We start from the raw sequence: 23,562 nt of genomic DNA on the forward strand, positions 1-23,562 counted from the left end.
ACTCACTTGTCTTAATGAATGTGATGTCTGCATCTGCCATTTTTTAAAGCAAGACTATTGTTCCTGTTTTCTCCTATATTATGTTTTTCTTCGCCAACTTGTTCAATGAATGAATATATATTAAAAAAAAATATATATATAAGAATTTATTTAGAGATGCACTGATTGCAATGTTTTTGTCCGATTCTGATTTTTTATTTTTTTTTTCGCAAGTGTGACTTGCCAATACCGATTTGGTCTGATTTTCTTTCTAAGAACTATTATTATATACAATATATACAAATAAAATCTACCTTTCTTCAATGCAAAATTTTATTTTCATAATAAAAGAAATTATTAAACGTTACAATTTCCCCCAAACTGCACTAAGTTACAGGATCTTTCACTTAAACAACTCTCAAAATAAAGTGCTCTGTGACTGGAAAGAGGTAGAAATAACAATTAACTGCAAATTAGTTGCTTTATATAACAATACAGATGTCATTTTCCACTATTTTTATAAATGGAAATTTTTCTCTTTTTTTACTCTTCTAACAAAACAATTCCAAAGATTACAAGCCTATGAACAAAACTGAACTGTCCAATACGCTCAACATTGACATTAAGCTTACGTTAGATGTCCAAATATCAGTTGTAAAACTGATTGCTGCTTCGGGATCGGCTTGTAACCATATCTGTCAACACTCCCGGTTTTCCCAGGAGTCTCTCGTATTTCACACCCATCTCCCGCCCCCCATTAACTAAGTTTATACAATATCTGAGTCCATTCAGCAACGCACTTCATTAATTCAGTCTGATTTTACAAGAACTAAGAGTTATTAATATGCATTAAAGTGGTATATCTATTTTAAACATTTAATACACATCTTATGAAATAATCTAACAGTGATGTGCACACTTATAGCTCTTTCAAATTTGTCAACAATGTGTCACATTACCCATGGTAGATCAGAGAATGTGTGATGCGTCAGACGCAGATGTCACGTTCATTCAGATGAGGGAGTGAAGCGATGTGAAGGCACACGCAGTCTTCATGTAAGGCAAACACAGATGTAGGTTAAAGAGAAGCAGACATCACGTTCAGTCAGACGAGTGCATGATGCAAAGTCATAATTTTGACCCTAAAGGGACGCCATAACTCTGTACCAGGGCCTGTAAAGATGCCAGTAGGTAGAGACTGGCCTCCCAAGGAGAGGCACACTCTGTGTTTTGGCAGCGGTGATGAGGCTCTTCATTGGGATCATGTGAGCTCCATCATGCGAGGTGGGGCAACGATGATCCACGGGTAGGGTGTGTAGTTTCGTCACAACTGGTATAATAAATTGTGTTTCTTTACCTCAGATTACGCTATAAATGCAATTATACCATCTTGTCTAGCTAATGTGCATGCATATTCTTGAGTTGATTGACAGGCAATTTCTGTATCTAAAAGGTGATTGGCTATTTCACCTGTAAGGCGGGTTGACCGTTGGTTGCCATTGGGCATTACAATTTCTCCCATTAATTTTAATAGAAGTGGTCCATCTCTGCTAAATAATATCTGTTTTGACAAGCAGGTAATATTAAAGGGTTAGTTCCCCCAAAAATGAAAATGATCCCATAATTTACTCACCCTCAAGCCGTGCTAGGCGTATATGACTTTCTTCTTCCAGCCAAACACAATCAGAGTTATATTAAAAAATATCCTGGCTCTTCCAAGCTTTATATTGGGAGTGAATGGTTCCTTAGATTTTGAAGCACAAAAAAGCGCATCCATCCATCAAAAAAGTAATCCATACGGCTCCAGGGGGGTAATAAAGGCCTTCTGAAACGAAGCGATGCGTTTTTGTTAGAAAAATATACATATTTATAACGTTATAAACTATTATCACTGGCTTCCAGTAACGGCTGTCCACGCGTTCACAAGAGAGTCGAATTCCGGCGTATGGCGTAGGCAAAGTGTAAGCTCAGGTGAGAAGTGACAAATACGGAAGAACGAGTTGTTTACAGCAAAGAAAAAATGGCAAAAAGTATTTAGTTGTTTTAGCTATACTGTAGATTTGTATTAGTCTTAAAATGTTGCGTTTGTGCGTCTATTCGTTCCAATCATCCATTCATTCCAATCGTCCATTCATGGCAGCAAACACTCTCAGCTTATGTTGGCATTACCTCACATTTCCTGCATGAGCACCACCACGTCTCCCATACTCTCCATCTACCAGATTCTTTTGTTTGTGCCGCTGCTGCAGCCACCTTCATCTCCAGGAGTTCCTGGTTGGTGTACTCCGGTTCAAACAAATAGGGCTGGGAAAAACACTCAATCTCATCTTCTCTTTAAAAATCCTCATTGTCTTCAAATTCATGACCAGGGTTTTGTTTTGCTCTATACTCTGCACTTCCACGTTTGTCACTTCTCACCAGAGTTTACACTATCTGAGAGTTTGTCACATGTCAATATATGTGGTCTTAAAACAGTTTTTAAAAAGTCTTAAATTTAACAAAATGAAACCCGCAAAAAACCCTGCTATATAGGCAACATTTAAGGAATACTTAAATAGAGATGTGCATGGTTGACATTTGGTTAACCGTTTGATCTAAACCTTTGTTCTACAGAGATATTCAACATTTAAAATGAAAAATGTGCTAACCATCCCCAGACTCCCCTACTATTTTTATGTGGCACAGCATTTTTTAACATAATTTGAAGGCTGCACGGAGCTGCCTTAACTTATTTAAATGTACAAATTCAAATTGTGTAGTGTGATTGGGTAGGTGTGAGTGGCCGTTTTTGTATCTGATGCTGGAGGGCAGCCATGTATTACTCTTATGTCAGTAAATTGCATAAATTCAGTGCAAGATCTTTGCTTAATCCAAATTGAGTTTATGTTTATACTGCTGTTTGATCAACAGGTCTCTTCTACAACATCTGAATCTGAGAACAAAGCAGAATTGTATGGGTGGAGGAGTGGTAGCGTTGCCACCTTTACTGTAAGGAAGAACATATTTTCTCAACAATGTGTTGACACTTATCTTTAATGACGAGCATATAAATATTTCAAGCATCTGACACATTTAGACTTCCTTCTTAGAAACCAAAAGGAGAAAAAGGAGACATTTGCACTTGTCTTGTGAGTGCTCAAATTGCCCTTACAGATCAAATGCTGACTCTTCACAGTGCTGAACATTTTTGCAGCTGGACAGTTGGGATGAATTTTCTATCTTAAGTAAAATATCACAAGCTGAGACTGGACACCTACCAAGGTAAGACCAGACTTGATTTTTGACCAGGTGATTCTGCTCATATAGCATACATGCTGGTCCAAAGTTATGGAATAACCTACCAGTGGAATAACTTACCAGAAAAGATTAAATGTTTTATGACTCATCTATTTCCATTGACCCTTGAGTCTCAGTAAAATTGGTCAGTTTGTACATTTTTATTTTGTTGGTTTCTTAGTATTTACTCTTGGTATTTTCTCAACCAACTTCTTTTGGTATCACCTTGAGATGCTTTTAAACAGTATGGAAGGAGTTCCCATCTATTTGCGCTTATTGCCTTCTTTTCTTTATTTTATTTTTTTGAAGTCATCCATTTCAAAATTTGTTTTGTTTTAGTTTTGTAATTGAATAAATTAATATGTTGGCACAATTATATTTTTGTCTACAAAACTCATTTGAAACATTTAAGAATACACCTTCAGATCAAAAGGTTTTTAAGATCATGAGAAACAGTTCAGTCAAGTGACAACAAACTTTTGAATGGCAGTGTATATAAATATTTTAATGAATGCTGAAGGAACACTTTTATTCAGTTTTGTAAAGATATGCTAATATAATTGTTTCAACAGAATCACAGTCTAATCTTGTTAAATTATATGTCAATACAACAAGTATGGATTTATTTGTAATCTGATTGGCTTGTTTCACAATAGTGTTCTCTGTTGTAATCCTATGGAACATTTGTTAAAGGGAAATTCTCTCATAATTTACTAATCCTCCTGGAATCCCAGATGTGTATGACTTTCTTTCTTCTGCAGAACACAAATTAAGATATTTAGGAGAAAATGTCAGCTCTGTAGGTCCACACAATGCAAGTGAATGGGTGCCGAAATGTTGAAGCTCCAAAATCCACATAAAGAGAGCATAAAAGTAATCCATTTGACTCCAGGGGTTAGATCCATATCTCCAGAAGTAATATGATTGGTGTGGGTTAGAAACAGATAAATATTTCTGTCAGTTCTTTTGTCATAAATTCCCCTCCCTGCCCAGTAGCACAATGAATGTGAATCACAAAAAAACAGGTGAAAGTGAAGGAAAATAACTTAAATATTGAACTGTTTCTCCCCCACACATAACATATTGCTTCAGAATATTGTAATTTAACCACCAGAGTCATCTGGAGTACTTTAATGTTGCCCTTATATGGATTTGGAGCTTCAAAATCTTGGCACCCATTCACTTGCATTTTATGGACCTACAGATCTGAAATATTCTTCTAAAAATCTTCATTTGAGTTCAGCAGATGAAAGAAAGTCATACACATCTGGGATGGCATGAGGGTGAGTAAATGATGAAAGAATTTTCTTTTTTGTGTTGGTGTAGGGTTAGGTATACATTTCTGTTAACAGCACTTGCTAAACAAAAAGCCTTGTATTGCATGCATGCAGAACTAGAATGCATTGGTTTAATAAATGTAACATTAAATTAATAAAAAATAGGGTACATAAATTCATATACAGATTTTACATCACTTTCTTATTTGCAAATCAAGAAGTTAGATTTCATGCACAAGATTTGTGTTTTATGGCAAAAAAAAAAACAAGAATATGTTTCTTGTCATGTCAGGAAAATTGTATATATCAAATAAATAAAAATAAAAAACGCAAATGCCACCAACATTTTAGAACTTGACACTATTTAAAGTAATCTACACTTTGCACTTATGTCATTTAAAAAGTAATAAAAAAAAAACATATTTCTTTCTTTTGGCTATTTATTGTATCCAAAGTTAAATATTATAAACATTATTAATTCACCCTTAAAATTAATAATATCTATAACATTGGATTTGGGTCACCCAAAAGATTGAAATAAAATACATAACAAAATATTTTGATGTCTTTTCTCCACACAGACATGGCTGCTTTTACAGTGATACAGAGAATCATAATCGTACTGTATGTGACCTCTTCATTGGAAATAGAAAGGCTAAGTCACGCACAGACAGTTGGAATACTTAGGGAGAGTACATGGCATATGACATCAGTAAGAATGCAACAGAACTGCTTTATTTCCTTGTTTGCATTTTGCACTATCCTAAACCACATTTTAGTCAGGGTGAAATTACAACAGTCTTTTTCAGTCATTTGGTACTGCACTCTATATCCCACACTTCTATGTCAGTCAGTGCAATATCTAAATAAAAATACTGCACCTTGAATCAGAAACAGAGTTTGTCTTTTTTGCTCTGAATCTGGGCTTTGTTGTTGTTCAACTCAAGCACTGTTTGCATATCTTTAAGACATTTTGTTACTGATAAATTTAGAACCAGTTCTGTCTTTACTCTAAATTCTAGCCACCCTACATGGGTGAAACAGGAAATAACTCTAAACAAGTAAGACAAGGTAAGTGTTTTTATTTATTTATTGTTTATGGGAAATCAGTTAGTAGTTAAATGTATGTGATTCAACCATTAAACAATCAGATATACATGTCTTAAAACATGGTAGACAAAAAAATAAAAATTAAAAATAAATTAAAAAAAATGTAGTTCAGTATGCACTGTAATAAAATCAATAGTTAAGATAAGTTAAATAAATGACAGCAAGGTAAGATATTGAGATTTTTTTTACCAAAAACAGTTTTTAACTAGATTTGCATGAATTGAATGAAGTTCTTACAAGGCAGCTAAAGAATAGTTAAAGTTGCAGGTAAAATGTTTTATAAACGTTTTAAGCCCTGCATGCAGACATAGGGACAAAGAGCGATATTGTCAGAAATACACAATTTAAAGGGATGAATTGATGTAAGAGAAAAAAACAATCTGTTTTTCAATAGATGGAAGAAAAAAGACCAATCGCAATTCAATAGGCAAATATTCCATGCATTGTCATTTCTGTCTGTTAGAACATTCTAACAGCTAATTCAATGGGAGATCTTCAAACTTTAGTCTTTAATATTTTTTTAAAGTATACATTTTATAATGACTAAAAATAGAGGGCATTGCTAAGGCTAAAAACAAAGGTTGAAAAGAGTCTATTTGTTATATTAAGAAGATCAAGCTGAAATATAGAGGAAGAGATAAGTGATAAAATATATAGAGTAGAAAATAATAAAATACATGCTGATTAGCTTTGTAAAAATAAGGATTTCAGTATTGTTCTGCATTTAAAAAATTGTAAATCACTTAATCATTATCATGGGTGGTTTTGAATGAGAATTTTAATAAAAGAAAAGTTTTGTTGGAATAATGGGTATAAAATGATAACAAATAATGATATCTTATGTTGATAATTGAAAATGTGTTTTCCTTGAAACTGATTGAAGAAGATTCAGCATCTAGTAAACAAACAAATCCAAGAAGAACAGCTAAGCGTACTACTATAAAGATGACAATTGTTAGGAGAACTCAACTCAACACTCTTGCTTTTTTAACTTCTCAACCATTTCAATTTCATTTATTTTTTTAGTGTAGAATGTCATATTAACTAATCTAACTATACATATACCTAACCATCTCATTTAAAGGAATGTTCCCTTTTCAACAGCATCTTTTAAAAAAATGTCACCTTGTAAGTAAAAACAAGAGATAATGTGTTTACAGTTTGCAGAAGAGAAAGGTCTTGGTTACTACATAAACCTGAAAGGAGGGAACTAGATGCTGCTTCATAAGCTGATGCTATGGGAGCATCTCATAGGGGCGGTGACCTTGAAAATCTTTATCATCACACCAATTTTATTGGCTGGTGAAGTTTGGCCCTCTGCCAATGCTGATGTCATAGTGAACGTATAAGCCAGAATCCAGCTTCATACCATCAGAATTTTCCAATTGAAGGAAGGAGAATGCATCTCTCAATCCCTTAACAGCAAAAAATCAGAAGCCACTGTACAGCTATGCAGCATCGCGAGCGTAATAGCATCCGCAACCCAATGGGAAATTCTTTGCTTTGGAGGCCAATCAAAAGATTTGGCAGTCTACAAGCAAACACAGGGCCCTATTTTAAGAGTGCTAGTACAAAGCACAGCGCTATGCTTTAATTCATATGCACAAAATCATTGGGCATGGCCATGCAATTTTGGTATTTTCATGCAAGCATGCAACAAGTCTAGGTCAATTGAGTTTAGCCAAATTGCATGCACAAAGCACTAATGGGCTCGGTCAAGTGCAATTTATTTAATTTAGAGTTTCTTCTCCAGATATTGCACCATCTGCATCCTATCATGCAGTCTATTCCCTTTCAAGCACCAGCAATCTAAACAAAGACAGCACGTTCATAAGAAGTTGGTTGTGTAAACGGGCCATATGCAGTGAATTAGAAGAATAGAAATTTGGACATTTGTGTATTAATTGCGTCCTTCTTTAATGTCTGTGTTGCAAGTTCACAAAGAGGTAAAAAGGAGTAAGTGGAAGATGGCAAAATCCAAAATCCATCCTCTCTGGATGTGTGTGCATGGGCAGTTCTCTCTCCTCACTGGTGTCTGGCTCACTCTTAAAACCGTCTCCACTCTCACTGCAATGACAAACAGCCATTAGAGACAGTCAATGACAGGTGGTGATCCTAACCGTTCTCACTTTCCATTCACAAGCTGTGACTTGACCTCGCCCCATCACCACAATCTGGCATATTTCTAGTGACACTCGCATGGAAAATATAGTTTTTTTACTATTTGGATGTAGGCTCCATTAAGCTATAGTGAATGTAAATACGGTATTGTTAATCATTTTGATCAATTGACACAAATCATGGCTAGTATTTACAGTGATCGTATCGGTCTTCCATTTTAGGATGTGGATCGAGGGATTGTTTTTTTTTTTTTGCATGCACTTCAGTTCTGTCAGTCTGTTTTGCTTTACATTTTTTATTCCTTTTATTAAAACATTAAAAAAAACTAAAACCAAAAGTGTTTCTAAATTGAAATTACACTTCAAATGAATCGAAAATATAATCAAAATAATGAAGTGGTAAAAGAAACGTATTTAACAACCTCCCCAAATACACAAGCATTTTAATTAATTTCAACCTTCCCTTTTGCAGTGACTTAATAGTCACTCTACGACAACAGGTGGAAAGTAACTAATACAAATGAGATCATAAATACAATTGTAAAATATGAACATAGTTATAATTATAATAATAATAAGAAGTGATTACGGGGCCAAACACACCAACGGCACGTAAGGAAGTATGACTGGCATCACTGATTACGATATCAAGAGAAGCAGTATAAAAAATACAATTCCTTATAAATATTGACCAACAGGTGGCGCTGACGCCAAGTTTGTATGGTACAGTCAGGGTGTGGTGACAATGAAACACACAAAGTTTCTGTTGCTGAGATACAGTTTAAGATCCATTTTGGCGACTTGCCTTCCACATTGTTTGGTAAATATTTTGAGAACTGTATGGCCTTTCGAAAAGCTTTTGATATTTTTTTGTTTTATCATTTTAATATTTTTATTGAGCTCTCTGAAAAGTGCAAATCAAGTATCCACATTGGGACATCACAACAAAATCAGTTAATACAGAAAAAAATTATAATATAAAAAAAATAGTCATGTAATCACATACAAGTGATCATCAATCATTTGATGACAGCTCATCGCCTTGTGAAATAAGTTAAACACTACAGTGACAATTTGTCATCTCTACATTAGTCAAACAAGACTTTCAATCCAAAATAGAGTATGCGCTATCCCTGTTTTTTCTTAGCTACAACTTCTGCAGTCGTATTGAAAAATTCTGTTACAGTTTACTGTGACAAGTGTTAGCAAGGATTTTGATGTGAAGGTGTGAAAAGTTTTGTAATTGATGTGGGTGCAGAGCAGGTGTTTTCTCTTTACCTCATCAGCTCTGTTCAGAATATCAGGGCTCTTTAGCCATTTGACATGGTTGAATTTCTCAAAAAGCTTGAACCCTTTCGCACATACGGACAAATTGGTGATTACACTAGTCTGGGCTCTGATGCGTACAGTCAAATAATTTTTAAACAATTCAACAGGCCGGAGTCAATTATTCGACTTATACCATGGTTACAACACCTTAAGACATCGTTCAGGGTTTTATCTCAAGACATTTTCTTGTTTTCGTCCCTAAAAGGCTCTTGTGAGTGGAACTACTTTCTTTCGCCACAAATTCAGCATCCTACTTTAATAGAGTCCAAGCCTTCGTTGCTAATTCGAAAACGTCAAGTTAGAACTGGCAACAGAGGATTGCGCTGCTTTACTCGAGGACTTACTGGAGTAAAAAGGTACTGCGTTTGTGCATGTTTGTGAGAGTTTGCATTTGAGGGATCAAAAGAGAGAAACTCAGAAAATGAGAGAGATCGCTTCTGGGATTACCTTTTTTGTTGCAGCTCTCGTCAGAAGTAACGTCGCTTCAAAATCAGCATATATAAACCTTAACAACTTTTTTCATCCCCACTGAGATGCAGGAGTGCGACTCTGTTTCCCCTTCTGCCGCTCACTCGACGTTGTGTCAAATGAAGCGACACTAGGTGACTTTCTTGAAGGCCTCGGTTACCTCTGAAATTGAGAAAAGGCCAATGAGAAATTGGCAGACAGAATTTGCCTGTCCCTCCCCCGTATATACGGGTTTAAAAGGAGGTAATCGTGCATCTGTTCATTCAGATTTCTTCTTCGGAGCCGAGTGGTTGTGCGATCAGCAAGTTGAGATTACTTCTGTTCCACTCACCTCTGCAGAGCGTTGCTCTTGGATCGACGGTGCGTATCAGCGGCTTTCTCCTTCTCTGCAAGCCAGTGCATCTTTGCCCCTGGGTGCTTCGACAGTGTTTCCTTAAAGAGCAAATAGACCTGAAAAAGTATATTTCTTCTAAAGGAGTATATATATTGCCGTTGAATGTCTTTTAAAGATGTCTTTCCGCCTTTGTGTAGTTCCTGGATGTGGCAGATATCTCTCCGCTTCTGATGGTCATAAGAGCTGCCCCACGTGTCTGGGCTGCGATCACACGCAGGCAGTGTTTTATGAATGGTTAATGTTCTCAGTGCAAGAATATAACCATGCAACGTTCTGGTCACGGCTTTCTTTCCTCCGAGAGATAGCCACTTCAGCTGCCATGCGCCTACTTCCTGCGGGATTGGGACCAGCACGGCTGGTGGTTTGGGGAGTGCAGAGGGCTCATTTTCGCCTGGTAAATCTCCACAAACCACCCGACCCCCAGCACGCTCGTTTGCTTCTGTTTGGGTCCGACGCAAGACTGGCTCGCCCCACGGCCACTCTGATGTCTCCCTCGGACCCCACGAGCTGGATGATGTTTTCGCCTCTGCATTGGTGAGCGTCACAGCGGCGTCTGATGCTGATGACTCAACTGAGCTGCCAATTTCAGGTCTGCTCGTCCAGTCTTAGATGTCTGCTATGCTTGCCCGGGCCGCCATGAGCATGGGGCTGGACTGGAACCCCCTCACAGCTAGACGATTGGTTCCTCTGGTCAGAGAGGCGCTCACAGCCACGCCCCCCCCGGTTCCTTTCTTCCTGGAGGTGCATGAAACGTTGACAAAGCCATAGAGGGCACCTTTTACTGCCCGCAATCAGCTTCCTCGCTCCTCCGCTCTCACTACCCTCGACGGCGGAGCGGCCCTTTAGCTGTCGCAGGCCTGCATGCCATGGCCCTCCTGCAAGTCCACCAGGCCAAGGCACTTACAGATCTGCACTTGGGTAGTCCTGATCCTGATGTGCTGCAGGAAGTGCACTCGACGACCGACCCTGCCCCCCCCAGGCCACAAATGTTACAGCGCTGGCACCCGGATAGGCTACGGCCACACTCGTGGTCCAGGAATGACATCTGGGGCTGAACCTGGTCAAGATGTTGGACCCCGAAAAAACCCGCTTTCTTAATGCCCCATCTCCCAGTTCGGCTTATTCGGCGACGCTGTTAAAGACTTTGCCCAGCAGTCTTCAGCAGTGAGGAAGCAGACGGATGTCATCTCCCACCTCATGCCTTGCCACCGTTCCAGCACGAGCCGTGCTCTTCCTGCTCGCCAAAGGCGTCCCCCTGCGGCTTCTAAACAACAGGCAGCTCCGCTTCAACCTGGGCCCAGCTCTCAGCCAAAGCATAGAGCTCCCTGCAGGAAGCTGGCGCCCCGTCTCAAGAACCACTACCGGGACCCAGAAGGCTCCCAAGTGCTCCTGAGACGAAAAAACCAAGGAGCGAGATGGCCGCTACGGAGTTGGTATCTGGACCACTCTTTCCCCCGGTGGAGGGCCGGGAGAGAAACCCCTTGCGGCACCCCGCCCGGGCCACGGTACCCACATTGACAGGAAAAAGAGAGCGGTTCCCTCACTCCTTCGGTCACCTAACCGGTGCCCCCACCCGCCGTTCTCGCAGCGGTCTGGTGCCAAACACATGCAGTCACGCAACCATGGACGCGGTCCCCTCGCCTCCACGCCTTCGACTGTAGACTTCCAACAGGCCGGTTCTGACGAGTCTAGAGAACACCTTCATACGACCTCCTCCTCATCACTTTTTTGATTTTTTTTCACAGCACAACTGTTTCGGGACACAACTTTGCTCTCCGACATAATATTACCAAAGCAGACCTGAAGGATCTCGGCACAGACCCTTCCTACGGCTCACGTCCAACGGCCAACGTACTAGTACCAGGTCGTCCCCTTCGGCTCGTCCCTGTCCCCTCGCAGCTTCACGATGGTTGCAGAGGCCACCCTTGCCCCTACAGCAGGTGTCCCGACGTGTTCTGGTCACCACAGACGCCTCCAAATAGGGTTGAGGCACCGTGTGCAACGGGCACGCGGCTGCCAGCTCCTGGACGGGGCCCCAGCTGGGTTGGCACATCAACTGCCTAGGGTTGCTGGCTGACCTGTTTGCTTCCCAAGAGACTTCCCACCGCCCACTCTGGTACTCCCTAGTGGAGGCTCCCCTCGGGATAGACGTGCTGGCCCGTCGTGTTTCCCCCAGTGAGCCTACTTGCACGGGTGCTGTGCAAGTTCAGAGAGGACGAGGAACTAGTCACTCTAGTGGCCCCCTATTGGCCCACTTGGACTTGTCTCTTGGATCTCAAGCTCCCCGCGACAGCCCCTCCCTGGCAAATTCCGGGCACCCTCTGGCATCTGCACCCAGACCTCTGGAACCTCAACGTCTGGCCCCTGGACGGGACACGGAAGATCTAAGTGGCCTACCACCTGCTATCGTAGACACGATCAACCAAGGTAGCTTTACTTGCTGAAGTGGCGCTTGTTCACGAATTGGTGTTCTTCCTGATCTGAAGACCCGCAGAGATGCGCAGTTGGGTCAGTGCTCTCATGTATGCAGGAGAGGCTGGAGGGGAGGCTGTCCCCCCCACCTTGAAGGTCTATGTAGCCGCCATGTCAGCTTACCACAATGCAGTGGATGGCAAGTCTTTAGGGAAGCTCGACCTGATCATCAGGTTCCTTAGAGGCACCCAGAGGCTAGACCCTCTCAGGCCATGCCTGTTCCCCTCATGGGATCTCTCCGTGGTCCTTTCGGGCCGTCAGAGACCCCACCTTCGAGCCGCTAGAGTCAGTTGAGCTTAGATCCCTCTCCTTGAAGACTGCCCTCCTGATTGTGCTTGCTTCCATCAAGAGAGATGGGGACCTGCAAGCGTTCTCTGTCAGTGACATTTGCCTGGAGTCCGGTCCGGCAGATGCTCACGTCATCATAAGACCTCGACCAGGCTACGTGCCCAAGGTTCCTACGACCTCCTTCAGGGACCAGGTAGTGAACCTGCAAACGAAGCCGCCCTGGAGAGGAGGCAGACCCAGCCTTATCATTGCTGTGTCCGGTGCGTGTTTTGCGTACCTATGTGGATCGCACGCAGAGCTTTTGGATGTTCTGAGCAGCTCTTTGTCTGCTTTGGTGGACAGCGGAAAGGGAACGCTGTCTCCAAACAGAGGCTAGCCCACTGGTTCGTCGTCGCTTTAGGCTATCACTTCCAGGCCATGCCCGCCCTATTGCAGGTTCAAGCACACTTAACGAGAAGTGTGGCATCCTCGTGGGCACTGGCCAATGGCACCTCCCTAGCAGACATCTGCAGAGCAGTGGGCTGGGCAACATCCAATACATTTATGAGATTTTACAAATCTCAGGGTTGAGTCTGTCTCATCCCGTGTTCTCTTACATCCAAGCACGTAGAACTCTGGAATACGGAACGTCTGACCAGGTGTTCCGCTTGCACGTAGCGCCTTTCCCCTCCTCTGAGGTGATCACGTGTGCTCTTTCACCCAGGAGAGTCCACTAAACTCACGCTCCTTGGATATTCTTCCTCCCTAGCCCTCTGGTCTGTGAATTCAGCCGAGGAATTCCCCGAACAGACCCACTATGGTTACTAATTACTCTGTACTGGAATAGGTGCTCCTTCATGGATTAATCCCCCTGTGTGTATTTTCCACGGTGCAGTCCCCCTTCTGGTGGACCCGCATCTTCCTTGGGCAGTCCCTGCTGTCCCCCGGTCACCATGTATGTAGCAACTCCTCCCTCGCAGCTGGTAGGATCTACCACCGCGCCACTTCCACATGTGGCCTGAAAACGTGTCGTTACCTAACGTAACCTCGGTTCTCTCTAGATGAGGGAACGAGTATTGCGTAAGCTAGCTTACGCTACGGGAAAGATTCATCTTTTCTGAGATATTGAAGCCAAAAAATTATCCTTAATTTTGTATCCATTGTCAACGCAGTGCGGCAGCTGCAGACCTTGAGCGGGCTAGCTAGCGAGCTCATTGGTTGCTCTGCAGCAACTGCTGCAGCCTATAGATGAGCTTGGGCGAACTCGCATCCAATGAGAGGCGTCCACGAGCTCACTGCATCAAAGCCCGGCAAAAAGGGCGTGACTAGAGTGCATATAAGCGTAGTTCGTAGGCTGGAACCCTGGTTTTCATTAACTGAAGCGAAAAGTCGCTCGTGGCGCGAGCACGGCCGGCTACGCAATAGTCGTTCCCTTATCTAGAGAGAACCGAGGTTACGTTAGGTAACCGACACATTCTCTTACGAGAGGTTCTCTCGTATTGCGTAAGCTAGCTTACGCTATGGGAACCCATTGTCAACGCCGTGCGCGTGTATAATGGTATTTATTACTCCTTCTGGCAGAGCGACGGGTAGTCGTTGATCACCCACGCATGCAGCGCCCAGCGCTCTGGGTGGGGATGCCAGATTGTGCCGCGAGCTTGAGAGAGGAGATCTGCTCTCACTGGGATGGGCCACGGCGCTGTCAGTGACAGCTGCGTAAGCTCCGGGAACCATGTCTGATTCTCCCAACGCGGGGCTATGAGGAGCACCGAGTGGCGCGTTTCCCTGATCCTCTGCATTACCTGTGGCAATAGCGAGACGGGGGGGAAGGCGTAAAGCGGGCACCTGGGCCAGTCCTGGGCCAGCTGGCCCTCGCTTTGAGAAAAATATCGGGCAGTGAGAGTTCTCTTCTGACGCAAAGAGGTCTATCTCTGCTCTGCCGAATAGGTGCCATAACGTCTGGACTGTTTGAGCGTGCAGGGACCATTCCCTGGGGAATATTGTCTCTGGACAGTCTGTCCGGGCCGTCGTTCAGGTGGCCTGGCACGTCGCGTCGCCCTCAGCGAGCGCAGGTGGCACTGGGACCAACTCAGTATGCGTTCCGTCAGATGGAAAAGGTTCCTGGATCTGACACCGCCCTGACGGTTTAGGTAGGATACCACAGATCTGTTGTCCGAATGGACCAGGACGTGGTGACCCTGAATGACCGGGAGAAAGCGCACGAGCGCGTACTCGACCGCTATCATTTCCAGACAATTTATGTGAAGGAGCTTTTCCTGAACTGACCATAGGCCGAAAACCGGAGAGCCCTCGCAGACCACGCCCCAATCCGTGTTGGACGCGTCTGTCGAGATGACTTTTCGGCGAGATACAGCTCCCATTGTTACTCCTCGCTGATACCACTCGGCCACTGTCCAAGGCTGCAGAGCTGAAATACAGGTCTGAGTCACTTTGATGGGCTGGCGGCCTGTGGCCCAAGCCCAGCGAGACGCGCGGGTGCTTAGCCAATGCTGAAGCGGGCGCATGTGCAGTAAACCCAGCTGAAGTACTGCTGCGGCTGAGGCCATGTAACCTAGCACTCTCTGGAATTTCTTCAGAGGCGTGAGGCTGTTCATCTGAAAAGATGCGGCTAGTCGCTGAACACGGCGCGCGCGCTGTATAGATAAGCGAGCCGTCATTGCCACGGAGTCTAGTTCTATCCCAAGGAAGGAAATTGTCTGACTGGGCTGTAGTGAGCTCTTGGTCCAATTGACTGCAAGACCCAAACTGTTCAGATGGCTGAGGAGAACTGCTCTGTGAGACAGAAGCTCCATATGTGACTGAGCCATAATCAGCCAGTCGTCCAAATAGTTCAGAATTCGCAAACCCTGACTCCGCAGGGGTGCGAGCGCCGCATCCATGCACTTCGTGAAAGTACGGGTGCTAAGGACAGGCCGAACGGAAGGACGGTATATTGATAAACCTGGCCGTCGAGGCGAATCTCAAGAATGGCCTGTGACGGGGATTTATCTGAATCTGAAAGTATGCATCTTTCAGATCGAAAGAAATAAACCAGTCCCCTAGCGCATCATGCGCGAGGAGTTTCCTGATTGTAAGCATTTTGAACGGTCTTTTGAAAGCACCTTGTTCAAAACCCTGAGATCTAATATGGGTCTGAGGCCGCCGTCTTTCTTGGGAACAAGAAAATAACGGCTGTAAAGCCCCGACTTCGCTCAGAGAGGGTGGCACTTTCTCTATGGCCCTTTTGCACAGAAGGCTTGCTATTTCTGAACGAAGCATGCACGCTGCTTCCGTGTTCACAGTGGTTTCGAGCCACGCTCTGAAGCGAGGAGGGCGGCGATCGAACTGTAGCAAATAGCCCTGTTGTATTGTGCTTAACACCCACTTGGATATCCCTGGAATAGCTTCCCACGCTTTGAAGCATAACGCTAGAGGGTGAATGGCCAATTCGCTCTGATTGCCGCACACAGAGCTGAACAAAATGTGTGAGCGTTTAGTGTGTTTATGCATGATTGCTTGCAGACAGCATGAACAGGCTGTTTTGTGAGTGACTTCCGATTGGAATGAATGGGGAAAGAGTCACATCTGTTACGTGATGCGCAAGCATAGTCATGGGCACGGGACTTACACACAGAGGAATGTTTGCTGGCCGTGTAACAGAGCGGGCAGAGAATGGGCGCGCGACGTATTCGTGGGCGCATTTATTGACTCTAGCGCTCGAGCGGTTCAGTAACCGCTTTATGTGAGCGTGCTCTGGTGGGGACACGAGACATGCAGTGCTTGTGTGCAGAAGTGAACACTGGATTGTGGGCACGTTTTCTACACATAGGGCTGGTCGGTGTGACAGAGCGGCCAGAGAATGGGCGCGCGCACGCATTTGTGGGCGCCTTCATTGACTCTGACGCTCGAGCGGTTCATAACCGCTTTATGAGAGCGTGCTCTGATAGGGAGCACGAGATGTGTTATGCTTGTGTGTAGGGGCTGAACACAGGGTTGTGGGCACATTTTCTACACATAAGACATGTTTGCTCTTTACAAGATTTATTTGGGTCGCCGTGAAAACGGCGTTTGAGTGCAGGCAAGCGGGCAGTGTCACCGGCTTGTTGGCTGCTAAATTCACCACTGCAGTAGCCTGAGAGAAGGGGACTGACAGGGGCGAAGCTTTGACGGTGGTCCGGCCGCGGCGGGACTGAGCCGTCGTTTGTTCAACAAAGCTAGGAGGACTTCGGTTGTTCAGGTTTCAGCGCAATCTTAGGCCGAGGCCCGCGGGGGGGCGGTGGTCTACGGCGGCTGTCTGAGCGTGATCTGGGGAGGCCGCCCTGTCGGCGCTGGGAAGTCTGGCTTTGTTGAGCTGGGCGCTGTGAAGATGCTCGTGCAGGAGGCTGGTTATGTGGGCGGCCTGCAGAGGAGCTAGCGCGGCGAGGCAGGAAGAGATTCATGGCTTGGGTGGCTTTCTGGACTTCTGAAAAACGGTCAACAATGCCAATTACCGCGGAACCGAAGAGACCGGACGGAGAGAGTGGCGCGTTGAGGAACGTGGAGCGCTCAGTTTCTCCCATGTTGGCTAGCGTTAGCCACAGATGTCTCTCGGTTACAGTCAGCGAGGCCATGCACTTCCCTATAGCTTGGGCTGCAGCTTTGGTGGCGCGAAGGGCGAGGTCTGTCGCACTCCTTAGATCTGTAACAGCCTCTGGGTGCCTGCCTCTCTCATCCCACTCCCGAAGAAGGTCCGCTTGGAGGATCTGCAAGACGGCCATGGAATGCAGAGCAGATGCGGCTTGGCCGGCGGCGGAATAGGCGTGGCCAACACAGGCGGAAGTAGTTCTGCAGGCCTTAGACGGGAGCACTGGTTTAGACCGCCATCTCGCAGAGGGCGGGCAAAGGTGTGCTGCTACCGAATCCTCGACCGGGGGATGGAAGAGTAGCCCTTCTGGCGGCGCCGTCCACTGAAGCGAGAGCGGTGGAGACGTGGGATCGAAGTCCTGGCCGAGAGGCGCGTTCCACGATTTAGAGAGCTCGGCGTGGAGTTCGGCAGGAAGGGAGCGGCCGGCCACGGCGCCGGGCGGTGACGGCTTTGAAGAAAACAGCCGTCGAGTCTGTTGGGAGCCTGCTCAGGGGCAGTGACCACTCGAGCCCGAGGCGGTCGACGGCCTGTGTGAGGAGGCGTATCAGTTCCCTTCGACTCGGCGCGGGTCCTGCTGGATTCCTGGGCCGTTGAGGAGGCTTGTGACCACTCCTCGCTGTCCGAAGCCATGATGGAACAGCAGCCTTTGTCCTCCGCCTCACTCTCCGAGGTGGCAGCAGTGCGGCCGCTCGGCGGCAACTGCGCGCGTCCCGGGGTGGGGAGGGTGAACGCGATGCTCGAGGGAGGGGCTCCGGCGAGACAGTCGCTTCTAAAACCGGTTCCGGCAGCCTTTGGGAGCGGCGCTTCTTCGGCGCGGCGAAACAGAAGGCGGCGGCAGCTCTGGTTTTGCATACTTCGAGTCGAGCCCGCAGGGTCGACATCGGAAGCTCCTCGCAGAGGTCGCATCCGCCGTCAGCGAGGGCGAGCTCTGCATGCCCCAGTCCCAGGCAGAGAGCGCAGATGATGTGTCGGTCTCCGGCGCTGAGAGGAGCGCGGCATGAGCCGCAGGAAGTGCGAGGCATCTTTAAAAAGACGCTTGATACTCTTTTGTGAAGTTCGCTGAGGAACTTAGCTTGCTCTAAAAAAGGATACATCGCCGGATGGCGTAGCTCGCAGGATGGCTGAAGGTGGCGAAGACGGCCGGCTTCTTCGAGCGCTGTCCACGCTTGCTAGATGCCCTCGAACGGCGACGCGGCTTCCAGTTCAGAGATGCGAAGCGCTTCGCTGAAGAGATAAAAATCGGGGTTCCAGCCTACGAACTACGCTTATATGCACTCTAGTCACGCCCTTTTTGGCGGGCTTTGATGCAGTGAGCGCGCGGACGCCTCTCATTGGATGCGAGTTCGCCCAAGCTCGTCTATAGGCTGCAGCAGTTGCCGCAGAGCAACCAATGAGCTCGCTAGCTAGCCCGCTCAAGGTCTGCAGCTGCCGCACTGCGTTGACAATGGATACAAAATTAAGGATAATTTTTTGGCTTCAATATCTCAGAAAAGATGAATCTTTCCCGTAGCGTAAGCTAGCTTACGCAATATGAGAGAACCTCTCGTAAGAGAACCCATGTGATGTATTTTGCCACACTTTACCTCCCCCTGAGCAGGTTGTGGTCTCCACAGGGTCTTGTCCCCCTGAAAGAATAGGAGTTGGCAAAGAACGCCTTCCCCGATGCATGTTATAGCGTTAAATGGCCCCAGCTGCTTAAACTCTATGCGAGAAACATAGAGAGAGAAAAGGCGTTGCTGGTGCGGCCTGCTCCCATGCTTGGCACGTCACTTGCGACTCGAGTCTCAGTGTGCATGTGTGTGTGTGAGCGTGTGTAAGTTAGGGGAGACAAGGGAGCGCGAGGGCTCTTTTTAACCGAAATTGAAATATATTAAGGATATTTTAGACATTGTTTGACGTTCTTAACTGATTTATTTTAACCAATGACTTTGTTTATTTTGTTATTTTGTTTTGGTAGCCTGTAGGGCTCTTTGAATTAACTGAAATAATTTGGCAAAGTGATATGGAACCGTTATGTGATCAAGACCTAGAAATATGTTGTAGCCGTGTGTTTACTTGAAAAATATTTGCACAACTTAGAACGTCCTTGAACCAATCAGAATCAAGCATTCAACAGACCCCTGGTATAAATGTTTGATAATATATAATCTGACCTTCAGTGCACCTGCTGTGATGTGTAAAGTAAAATTATTATTTTTAATGTATTATTATTATTTTATTACAGTGCACATAAAAGAACTCATGCTGGGGGGTCCATAAGTACAGGAGAAACTCATGTGCTAAAATGTAAAAGGCAATATGCACATGTAAAAGGCATATGTCACATGCGCCATCTTTGCTGGCGCACTCGGGGAGAAGAATAGAACTCTTTCCCACTGTGCAGAAAGCTCAGCGAAGCATTGGTTTATGTTTCCAGGAGCATGAGAGATATCTAAGCTGCCCTGAAGGACAAAATGTCTGAAAGTGTGAAGCTGGACTGAGGCCTATGTGCTCATAATGACGTCAGCCTAGACAGAATGCCAAGTTTCACCTTCCATTTAAATTGGAGTGATGATAAAAGGTTTAAAAGTCACTGCCCCTGAGCTGAGCTCCCATAGCATCTTCTTCTAACACAGCATTGAATGTTACCTTCTTGAAAGGGACTTGAATGGCTATGAATGGGTATGAATTGATCTTTGGGAATGTTAACAATACATTTCTGTCAACTTCTGGCAGCATATTGGAAATCATTCAAATACGTGATTGACATCAAAATAAATGCTTCAAGGGAAATGGTGCAAGACCGCTTGAGGACCCTTCTTCAAGGATACACATATCCGAACAGTGTCAACAGAAATGTCACAATACTCAATGTGAATCTCAACACAAGTAAGACCATTACGTAAAATTATTTATCATAGATAATGAGGTCTAAAATAATACATATGCAAATGTAATTGTGAAAAAGAAAAAGAGTAGGAATGTATGTTTTTCATGAATCTTGTCAACTGTCAAAGAGCAGGAATGTACTTTTTCATTTTATCATAGTAAACATAAAGACCTTGGCAAGACATTTGTGAAAGAATGCATCACCAGGAAATAGTAATATTTTTAACATCTATAAAACATATTTAAAAAGGGCAGATTCATACATAATATGATTAATAAAAGTCATGAAAAAATCTGCTCAGCATTACTAACAATGTTTTAGAAACATACTACAGATAAGCAGTCACTCACTCGAAAGCGTCTTTCTTGAGAGCCTTGCGTACCTCTGAACTTGAGAAAAGGCCAATGAGGAATTGGCAGACAGAATTTGCATGTATAAAGGGAAGCGGTCGTGCGTCTGTCAGTCAGATTTTTTCTTCGGAGCCTAGCGGTTGTGCAGCAGCAAACTGAAGTTCACTACTGTTCCACTCACCTCTGTTGGCAGAGCTCTGCTCTTGGATCTACGGCACATTACCTGTGGCTTTCTCTTTCTCTGCATGCTGTGCAGTCAGTTAATCTCTCTCCCAGGTTAGCCAATAAGCTCTCGCTTTATGGATGTTCTTCCTCCCTAGCCTGCGAATTCAGCGGAGGAATTTGCAACCAGACCCACTACGAGCCGCAAGTGCTCTGTACTGGGGTATTGCTCCACAGGCCTAATTCCCTCTTCAAGCAACTCCCTGTGATGTATTTTCCACGTTACGGTCCCCCTGTTGGCGGACCCGTGTCACCCTTGGGCAGTCCCTCTGCCTACAGTCGCTGTATTTGTAGAGCTCCTCCCTCATCAGGTAGGACCTACTACCTTGCCACTCCCACATGTGGCTTGACAACCCATGTGACGTATTGGCCACATGTCACCTCCCCCCAGTCTGGGCAGGATGTGGTCTCTGCCGGGTCTTTTCCCCCTGAAAGAATTGGAATGGGAAAGATCTCCTTCCCCGATGCATTTCATAGCATTAAGCCCCAGCCACTTTATGCTCTATGACGAGAAACATAGTGAGAGAAAAGGCCGTGGCTAGCCGGCTTGCTCCAATGTTAGTCATGTTGCCTTTTCCCACCTTAGGGGTGCTGGGAACCTAAGGTCTGTATATGACACCTTTTCTGGGGGCACTGGGGAGGGTTATGTGTGGCCGATACAGAGCTTGCTTGCACCTGTGTCAGCAGTTCACGTAACACAGTCTAGTGCATGGAGCTTTTAAATGGGATCCCTTGTGTCACTACATTCGACACAGCGTTGAGTGAGAGACAGAAGGGGAACGTCATGGTTACTGTTGTAACCTTCGTTCTTTGATGGAGGGAACGAGACATTGTGTCCCCCTTGCCACGACACTAGACCTACCACTGTAAACGTCCGTACCTTATTTTTGGCTCCTCGGTGCAAAAACCTGACTGACAGACGCACGCCCGCTTCCCTTTATACACGTATGTCTGATGGCGGGACATGCAAATTCTGTCTGTCAATTTCTCATTGGCCTTTTCTCAAGTTCAGAGGTATGTGAGGCTCTCAAGAAAGATCCCTTGTGTCACTACATTCGACACAATGTCTCGAGGTTACAACAGTAACCATGACGTTTTAGAACATCGTAATTAATGTTGTAATTTATACAATTACAGTTATGGTACCATCAGATGACAAGTTCTTCCTCTGTTATTGTGCTGACTGGGCCATTATTTTAATTGTTGCCCTGTCTTTGCAGCTCCACCACCGAAATTGATTAAATACATAATTGACTTCAAAATCAATGCTTCAAATGCAGATGTGATAGAGCGGTTGAGAGGCCTAATTAATGGAAAGAAATTCCCCAACAGCGTCAAGAAATGCATGCAAATCTCCAGTGCAAACATCACCACAGGTGAGATGAGTGTAACAGATCAAGATTTCATCCACATTCAACATAAAAATTACACTTCCTTTATTTGAAAATGACTTTCCTTTATTTACAGTGTGTCTCTCAGATGCAAACAAAACTGAGTGCAAATGTGAGAATCAATATGTTTGGTCTTCTGAACAATGCTCTAAACAAGGGGTTTGCAGCCACAATCAAAACGCTACTTGTGGATGCATCAATTCTGCTCCAACTGATGGGACATTCTGCCAGAGGACACCAGGTAAAGTTTGTCTTTCTTTGAAGTTGTACATTTTCATTGTCAGTTTAAAACTGTTTGTTTGTAGTTATTAGGTTTCACGAAGTGTGAGACAACCTGACTTTTGCTATTGTGTTTATATGAAAATGCTAAAATATATAAATATATTGTTTTTTAAATTGTGAGACAATCAGAATGAAGCTCAGGTCCCTTTAATAAGAGGAGGCAGATTATATACTTTTGTATTTTACATCACACTCTAATTAATCTTATTATTCATAAAAGTGGAGGTCCGTAAGTTGTGGTATTATTATGTTCTTCCTTGCTGGACTGTTCTTTCTATAGCATTGCAACTGACTTGTCCATTATTTTCATTTTTGCCCAATCTTTGCAGCTCCACCACTAAAATCATTCAAATACACAATTGACTTTAAAATCAATTCTTCAAGAGAAGATGTAATTGAGAGGTTCAGGGCCCTTATTCATGGACAGAATTTCCCCATCAGTATCAAGAACTGCATGCAACTTTCCAGTGTGAACATCACCAATTGTAAGATGTGTGAAACTAATTAACGTTCAGTCCACATTCAACATGAAAATGGCACCTAACTTTGTTTACTCCGACATCTTTGCATTGTGTTTATTCACAGTGTGCCTCTCAAATGCAAACAAAACTGAGTGCAAATGTGAGAATCAATATGTTTGGTCTTCTGAACAATGCTGTAGCCACAATCCAAACTCTACCTGTGAATTTGTAAATACTGCTCCAGTTGATGGAATTTTCTGCCAGAGGACACAAGGTAAAGAAGTTTGTACATTTTAATTATCAGGTCAAAAGTGTTTGTTTATAGTTATTAGGTTTCATGAAGTGTGAGACAACCTGAGTTTTTTTTATTTATTTATTTTTTACTGAAAATATTAATCCATCCATCCATCCATCCATCGTCAACCGCTTATCCTGTGTACAGGGTCGCGGGGGGCTGGAGCCTTCAAATTATTAATATAAAATAAAATATAAGACAATCAGAATGAAGCTCAGGTCCCTTTAATAAGAGGAGGCAGATTATATATTTCCCCATCAGTATCAAGAAATGCATGCAAATTTCTGTTTTCTCCAACATCTTTGCATTGTGTTCATTCACAGTGTGCCTCTCAAATGCAAACAAAGGTTACAAAAGAAAACAATATAAAAATCGA

The 23,562-nt window shown here is 44.3% G+C and overlaps 1 protein-coding gene across 32 annotated transcripts in view; it reads left to right on the top strand.

The window, feature by feature from the left end:
- The first annotated feature begins 3,088 nt into the window (after positions 1–3,088).
- The window catches only part of LOC127630422 (adhesion G protein-coupled receptor F5), a 53,978-nt gene continuing 33,504 nt past the window's right edge, over positions 3,089–23,562 (top strand). For 30 of the 32 annotated variants that reach the window (XM_052107898.1, XM_052107900.1, XM_052107904.1 and 27 more), the window contains exons 1-8: positions 3,089–3,240; positions 5,114–5,244; positions 5,555–5,603; positions 20,032–20,184; positions 21,978–22,133; positions 22,225–22,389; positions 22,760–22,915; positions 23,016–23,165. In XM_052107898.1, coding sequence (XP_051963858.1) covers positions 5,116–5,244; positions 5,555–5,603; positions 20,032–20,184; positions 21,978–22,133; positions 22,225–22,389; positions 22,760–22,915; positions 23,016–23,165 — 958 coding nt within the window. In that variant the 5' untranslated portion in view covers positions 3,089–3,240; positions 5,114–5,115. The remainder of the gene's footprint in view (positions 3,241–5,113; positions 5,245–5,554; positions 5,604–20,031; positions 20,185–21,977; positions 22,134–22,224; positions 22,390–22,759; positions 22,916–23,015; positions 23,166–23,562) is intronic. The other 2 variants (XM_052107905.1, XM_052107913.1) reach the window with 2 other exon arrangements.

This window comes from Xyrauchen texanus, chromosome 37 (assembly GCF_025860055.1).
Source record: "Xyrauchen texanus isolate HMW12.3.18 chromosome 37, RBS_HiC_50CHRs, whole genome shotgun sequence".
Taxonomy (NCBI): Eukaryota; Metazoa; Chordata; class Actinopteri; order Cypriniformes; family Catostomidae; genus Xyrauchen; species Xyrauchen texanus.